This window comes from Nicotiana attenuata, unplaced genomic scaffold (genome assembly GCF_001879085.1).
Source record: "Nicotiana attenuata strain UT unplaced genomic scaffold, NIATTr2, whole genome shotgun sequence".
NCBI lineage: Eukaryota > Viridiplantae > Streptophyta > Magnoliopsida > Solanales > Solanaceae > Nicotiana > Nicotiana attenuata.
Window position 1 is genome coordinate 142,352 of NW_017672954.1, and position 7,800 is coordinate 150,151.

Here is a 7,800-nt window from a genome sequence, read left to right on the forward strand (position 1 = left end):
ACCCATAGAAGCGTTTTCCTTTTCCATACTAATTGCTTGTTTGGCCCTGCCGCAAAAATCAGCTTATTGTGAGAGAGAGAAGCAGTTTGTATTTGACGAATTAATTTGAAAAGCACTTCTAAGCAGCAATTAATTAGTGTTTGACCAAGCTTTTAATGATACGACGCTTCCCGGGACCCCACACATAGCGGGAACTTAGTACATCGGACTGTGCTTTATTCCTTTTGTATTAGTATAACATTTCAATGATTGCATATAATAAATCCAATGTGGTCTGGTCCTTCCCGAAACCCGGCTCATTGCGGGAACTTAGTACATCGGGCTGCCCTTTATCCTTTTTCTATTGTAACATTTCAATGAAACTAGTCCACCACAGGTAACCAAAACCAAGAGAAATGCGTATTAGCTAATTCTCAGAACTATACATGGATGTATAAATATTGTACACTGCAACCAAAGTATTTTGTAACTAATGAATGACCTCATTTGTCGATCACTATACTGGACAATAAAAGAATCTTACAAATCAAATTAGAAGGGCCAAGGGGGGAAAATTGCAAAATGGCCAACCTCCATTTCCGTTAGTAATCAAAATCGGCGAAAGGAAGAAGAAGATAAAGCAATGCACACAGTTATGCTTATGTTTACTCGATCTGTGCATTCTTTTTCTGCAGCCTTCCTTTCAAATTCCTAATTTTGGCATCTACTCGTGCTGTGAAACCGATATTTGTCTTCTGTCTTGCTTTAGTTTGCTGTCTCTTCCACATACGCTCATCTTTAACGTCTTTCTTATAATACTTGATTTCTTGAATAATGTGATGATCCATCGGATGGAACGATCTCTGGAAAGCTATGTGGGCAAGGTAAGGCAAAATGCAGGCTAAAGTTACTACGAGGGTGGTACACCAATAGATTGGCGATGGACCTAACTCTTCCTGCAGGATTCTAAAGGCATATTTAGCATAATCTGGTAATATCATACCGTAGAGTACAAGAGATAAGTACCAAACAGCTATGCTCCCCCAAATAAAAACGTGTTGTATCCATGTGAAATGACTCATTGTGAGCGCGATCTGGCAGTTGACAGCCCAGATGATGCAGGTAAACATTGAAGTACCAAGAATAGTCAAATCAGCAGTCTGGCCTTCAGCGCAGAATGCTTGATCATAGAAGAACATAATGTTGAGGAAGAAAATTACGAGGGAGGTGTAGACACCGTTGCCAAGCCACCCAATTATTCTATACCAGTCAAAGAACAAGTTTTTGGGTCCTTGCTGGTACAGTGCAGGAAACTGCAAGAGGGCATTAAGGTTTAATACAATTACGGACCGACTCCATTACTCTTTAATTCGATAGGAACTACAAGAAAAAGTTATTGGCGGAGGGCTCACCTGTAAGCAAATTTCAGAAGACACGTCCTGCTCGAATACTCCGAGTGCAATTACAGGCAGTGAGGTAAGAAGCACATTGAATAGAATCATATACATATCATTATAGACTGACTGTCCCGAAAATCCAGCGAAAACCTCAAAGTAAAAGAGTGTGAGGCCAAAAGCTATATTCTTATAGAAGAAGTAGCATATCTGCACACAGAAGATTATGGTGCATATTAGATGAAATTTGTAAAAGGATCAAAGAAATGTAGTGCTTGATTGTTTTCTTGTATCTGATGAGGGCATTTTATATTATCAGGCCACACATGTATTTCATGTTCTATGCATAAAACGAAACAGATATATACACATACCATCTGAGCAATTCGTTTGTAGCACCAGTGCCCATGTACAACGAGAAGTCGTTCCAAGAACCGAAACTGTGCAACAGCAAAATCACTAGCCATCACTGCCTGCAAGAAGCTGATAACCATTTAAGCGGAGCTACAGCAAGAGGATATATACTCGGCAACATGGAAACGTGGCCTTAATTCATTCCTCAAGAATCAAGATTGATGTACGCATCCTTTTAAACTATTCAAGTAACCTTTTTGTTTTGATAAGTGAAACATTTTTTCTGGAACCTTTTTCTTTTTACTAAGTGAAATGTTTTTTTCTCGATAACCATTTCTTTTTGATAAGTGAAATATTTGAGTAAACTGTTGTTAACTTCTAATTACAACATTGATCTACTTAGGCAAATGAATCGAGTATGATCTTCTGTCCAAGAAGAATGTAAAGTTGCTTTTAATAAACTAATACGCCAAAAAACCCGCTAAACGCATCACCAACCTGCATTCCTTCTGCACCGCTAATGCCAACACCAATGTCTGCTTCTTGAATCATCCCAACATCATTTGCACCATCACCAATTCCTAGGGTGATTTTTCCAGTTCCCTCCTTCACTAACCTAGTTACCTGAAAAATATGAATAAGCTCAACTTACGAAGGATAGTCGGGATACAATTGAAAAGGCAAATCAAGTTTGACATTATCTTACCAAAGCCTTCTGCTTAGGAGAGACACGGCAGCAAATGACTGAAGCACAATCAACAGCTAAATTCAAAAATTGATGCTTCGTATCATCCTCCAATGCATAAGATAGTGTTTTCCCATCAATTATCAAGGCAAATGCGGCATGGGGATCCTTTTCAAGCTTGACCATCTGGGAAGCATTTGTGATTTGCTTCAAAATGTTCTCCTTTATAGCCTGATCATGACAAATAAATGGAAGCTGTAGTAATTGAGAGCAAGAATTTCAATAACACTGTTTCAATATTCTTTGTAAGTAGATACACGAATTGACTTGAGTCGTGCTAGGCACTGTCCTAAGAAACTATTTCAGCAATGTGAAATGTTTCCCCAGGATTAAACAAGCCCGTCTCTATTTGATTTAGAGGATACAGGAATCAGCAAAATATTTATATTACAATAATCCAACAAGATTGAAAAGAGAATAGGACAAAGAAAATTTATAAGAAAAATTGGAAATAAGAGAAGCTAAGAGAGAAAGAGAAGAAGGCTAAGTAGAAAAGCACTTTTGATGGTAGATTGTTGTGCAGCCAAATGATGGCTATTTATACTTGAAATTGCATGTAATTTGTAGTGCATGGCAAGAAAGTGGCTAATCAAGTTTGCCACTTGGCGTAGTCTTCTAGAAGGCTAAGACACTTGTCTTTAAAATATTGCCACAGAAGCTGTCATTAATCATAATAAATTTCGAGAAGAACTTAAACTGTTTGTTTTCGACAAACCTACCTGTTTAGAATCTTGGGCCACTGAGTCTGCATTCATTGTTGTTATGCATATCTGTTTCATTCCTTGTCGAAGCAAACTACACGCATACCTGAAAGAAAGGAGGTAGTTCCCATTAGCAGTTGGCATCCACCGACTAAATAATATGAAAATGGTGGATGACATTTCTCTGTTTGAGAGACAGACCCTATGTTTATGGCTGTTTCCATCTTATCACCTGTCAAAACCCAGATCTTGAGACCAGCTTGCGCCAGTTTATCAATGCACTGAGGAACCTGGTCAAAAATAGAATGAAATAGTTGAAAGGATAGTGAATTAGAAATGCACACTTTTCCTTTTCTAGTAAGTAATTAAAGGAACCTACTCCCTTCTGTAGTTTATCCTCCACAGCCGTAGCACCAACAAGGATCAAATCCTTTTCCATCATATCAGATACGCGTTCAAGAATAACATCTCTATCCCCACCAATTGAAGTTTTTGCTTTAGTAAACTCTTCATTCCAAGTCGAGTACTCTGCCTCATCGAGCTTCTTGTAGGCAAGCACAAGGGTACGCAAACCTGCTTCCCCATATTCGTTCAAATGCTTTGTCATAGCTTCCTCAAACTTCCTTCCATTCTTTGCTAATCTATCATAGATGATGCTGCATAATCCAAAATAAACAACATTTCACTTGAAATTTAACCAAGAAAGGGCTACATTGATAAACTTAACAAATAGCAAAAAAGCAAGGGAAATTCATCAATTATAATATTTCCTACTTCATGCAGAAAATGGACCAAGCCCTTAGAGGATCTCTAATCCCATTTCCAGCTGACAAATAGGGTCGGGTAGAAAAGAAAAAGCCGAGAGGATTAACACTTCAGAAAGAAAATAGTTTCACCCTCATGCATACAAGAAGTGAGGATAGAGGGGCAAATTTTGAGTAATTTTAAAAAAAATGTATTTTCACTGTCTCAAAAAGCTTTTGCCTATTTCCCTTTTTGGGATGTCTTAGACTACTTTCCTCTGACAGAAATTTTTAGTACATTCTAAATACCACGAGAAGTTGTATATGATACAGGTCTATCCTCAATTATATTCATTTACACAAAACTCAAATTTAGATCCAATGCTTCTCATACCAACACTAAACAACTCATAGTTTCGACTCTTTTTTTGTTAATGATACCCAGTCAAAAAAGAGACAAATAAATAAGGGTGAAGGGAGATGCTTGGAATTTAAAGACTTGCCGACTGTATCTTTTACAGCAGAATGGCTCGTGAATCACCAACTTTGAGGGATGCAGGAGCTAAAATTGAGAATAACAAAGGGTAGCAAAAGAAAAACCTGTCTGCTCCTTTACACAAGAGAAGAATCTGGCCACTCTCATCCCGAATGATGACAGACATTCGCTTCCGCTTGCTGGTGAAGTCCAAAAGATTAAGAACTTTGTATTCCCTGGAGTAAATGGAACAAAATGTAAGTGTACTACAAGGGTAATGCAATTCTTGGAAGCAACTTGAGAGGTTTTGAGACTTGATCTTACCTTTCAACTGGATCTTGAAAAGAAGGGTATCTTTCTCTTACAAAAACACTTGCTTGAGTTCTTTTGCAAAACTCAAAACCGAATTCTCTTGCTGCAACAAGAAATGATACTTCGTCTGGAGACTCTGATTCATAATTAAAGCTTCCAGTCTCCTCATTTAGCTCAGGAATAGCAGCATGACAAATTGCAAGTATCCTAAAGAATAGCAAGATGACATCTGCATTTGGCTCTTTCATCCAACTTCCCTTCATAAGGCGGCTATCCTCAAAGCTGAACCCCTTTATTGCAGGTTTAAGGTTGCTTCCATCTTTAGAGGTGACGACCGTCTCTAATTGGACTTCCGATGCACCAAAACCATTCCCACCATCAGGTTTCTGTGAAAGTTCAAGATCTTGCCCGCCCATGTCCTCCGCCAACTGCTTTGCAGCCGCAAGTTCAACATCACTAGCACGTGTTCCATAAGGATTACCGGCAATAGAGCATTTTAGGAAGTCCATTTGGTTGCACGTCAGAGTGCCAGTTTTGTCCGAGAGGATTGTATCAACCTGCCCAAGCTCCTCATTTAAGTTTGAAGTACGAGCTTGAGCAGGAGTTCCTGACTCATCATCGTACAAACTGATATCCTGGTTTATGAACGATGCCTGTAGGACCTTCACGACTTCAATGGAAACATAGAGGGATATAGGAATTAAATAACCATACAAAATAAGTGCAGTGAACAAATGCAGAAGGCCAGACAACTCAGGTTTGCTTAGATCAGTCGAATTATTGGAAGTGTCCTTAGGTTGCAGATACCACCATTTTGGCAGGTCGATTTTTACGTTTATGGCAAAGCCAATGGAACTGACAAATGATATCAAGAGAAGAAGGGCAAAAAGGAGGTAAATAATCTTGTCCATCTGTAATTCAACCCTGCTCCTCTTTGAAGGAGACTTTGTAGAGTTCTGCATAACTTTGCTATCATGACCGGTGAATATTGCGACTCCATAGACATAAGCAGTATTCCTAAGCTTTGAATCCCGGAGGAGAATCTGACTAGGATCAAGAGGATAAACCTGACGATCATATTCAAGGTTGCCAACAAAAGTGTAAAGGCTAGGATTAGGATCTTCACATTTTATGGTCGCACTGAATTCCTTGAAAGTCTCATCTTCATCCAAAGGTAAGGTAACCTCCAAAGCTCTTCTTACCTTCAAGTTTGTCTCTCCGTCCAAGTTCATAGTTTCCACATAACAAATTCCATCTTCGTAACTAGATGATAAAAGAAGTAAATCAGCTGGAAAAAAATGATCCTTTTTCACTTTCACGACATCTCCAACCCGGATCTTCATCCATGGCGTATCTTCAAACACACCATCAATCTTGTGTACACTAGCTTTTCGACGATTTACATTCATATCTTGTATGAATCGCTTTGAATCTTCCAATCCTTCCTTCGCCATACTCAAACCAACAACAAAGACCAAAGGAGCTACCGTACTAAATGGATCAAATGGAGAAAGATCCGTTGTGAGTGTTAGAATTGCACACATGAGAAAGTACAAATTAGCAACACGCCTGAATTGTTCAAATAGGGCCTTAGGTAGGAACGTGATGACATTGTACTTTGTGGTGGATATGAAATTGGAGCGATACTTGAGAGGTTTCTTTTCATGGAGTTCAGGTTTGTTACAATGGACTACTCTTGAAGAGGTTGGGCCTAAATCACGAGGACCGTCTTCCCCAGACGTAGGTGGTCGCTTACGACAACCAAATGTGTAAATACTACTCTTGCGAATCTTTGCTCTTATCTTGCCACCCGCCATTCTTTTCCCCTCAAGCCAATGCGCACATCAGTTCTATCACCACATTATAATATTCAACAACACACAGCTATAGGTTGCCTTCTCCAAGACAATTGAACGGCATTCTCAAGCAGAGCATCATAGCAAGAGGAATAAGTCAATTCACGTCAAACAACGTTGAGATTTAACCTGAAAATACCCCAAAACCAGACATTTTGGCATCAACATATCTGAATAAAGTTTGAGTCCATAGAGCAATTAAACTAAAATCGACCAACTCACAAACATTAACACGGAAAAGAAAATTTTGAGAGCTGAATATTCACAAACTAACAATATAGGTACGTAATGCCACCACATATTATATAGAATGAAATTAACAGCTTGTTTGGATGGTTGTTTCATATCGTATTGTATCGTATCGTTACTTAAAATACAATGTTTGTTTTGATTGTTACTCAAACTTTATTGTATCGTATCATAAATCAATCGCTATGCAACAACGAAAAGTGCCACTATCTGAAACGACAGATTTGGTGTGGTGGCGTCGTTTCTTTACATTTTTCTCTTATCTTGCCCATCCTTTATTATTAAATAATCATATTGTATCCTTTATCCCACTTTTTAATATAATAATTCTACTCCGTATCCTGTTTTTTCTTAGTAATATTGCAAGTTTATTCTTCGTATTATTGGTGCATGACATTATAAAACAACGACAAACGATGCAATCTATCCAAACATTGTATTCAACAAAAAATACAATACAATAGAAAATCACAAAATTGAGCTATTTGTAGAGAGCATTTATAACATGCAGAAACACAAGGTAACCCACAAAAAGAAACATCCACAATTACACATTCCAAGAAAGGGATTGGAGGGAAATACATTGTGTTAACATGCACGTTTAATTCGTGAAAAAATACAGAAAAAACAAGAAAATTGAAAATGAGAAGGAAGAAACAAAAAGTTACCTGAAGCAGAGAAAGATGTCAAGAAAGAAGAAAATGGAGATGAGAGAGAGAGACAGAGGAAGAAATGGAGCTTCTGATTCAACAACGTGTGAATGTGGGAGAGAGAGAGAGAGAGAAGAACGATATTATTTTTTACGAGTGAGAAGAAAAGCAAAGTCCTCTCCGTCCTAAGTCCTCAAGCAATGTCAGTATTTTACGCGCCCTAATATATATATATATATATATATATATATATATATATATATATATATATATATATATATATATATATATATATATATATATATATATATATGTTATAAAATAATAAAAGAAGAAGAAGAG

General features: G+C 37.8%; 1 protein-coding gene across 1 annotated transcript; it reads right to left on the reverse strand.

Annotated features, from left to right (window-relative positions):
• Positions 1-377: 377 nt before the first annotated feature.
• Positions 378-7,690, reverse strand: LOC109215022 (probable phospholipid-transporting ATPase 4). The gene is made up of 11 exons (XM_019379021.1): positions 7,477-7,690; positions 4,716-6,688; positions 4,517-4,627; positions 3,553-3,829; positions 3,375-3,463; positions 3,192-3,279; positions 2,434-2,643; positions 2,226-2,351; positions 1,748-1,846; positions 1,392-1,583; positions 378-1,292 (listed from the first exon to the last, which is right to left on the reverse strand). Exons 2-11 carry the CDS (start codon positions 6,518-6,520, stop codon positions 645-647), a joined length of 3,645 nt encoding a protein of 1,214 aa, XP_019234566.1. The 5' UTR covers positions 6,521-6,688; positions 7,477-7,690; the 3' UTR covers positions 378-644.
• Between the last annotated feature and the right edge of the window lie 110 nt (positions 7,691-7,800).

Excerpts from the sequence above, each read along its gene's own strand:
- LOC109215022 (XM_019379021.1), bottom strand. The coding sequence starts at position 6,520 with ATGGCGGGTGGCAAGATAAGAGCAAAGATTCGCAAGAGTAGTATTTAC. Across the intron at positions 2,352-2,433 it reads CTCCTAAGCAGAAGGCTTTG|GTAACTAGGTTAGTGAAGGA; the intron begins GTAAGATAATGT and ends CATATTTTTCAG. Across the intron at positions 1,584-1,747 it reads ACAAACGAATTGCTCAGATG|ATATGCTACTTCTTCTATAA; the intron begins GTATGTGTATAT and ends TTCTGTGTGCAG.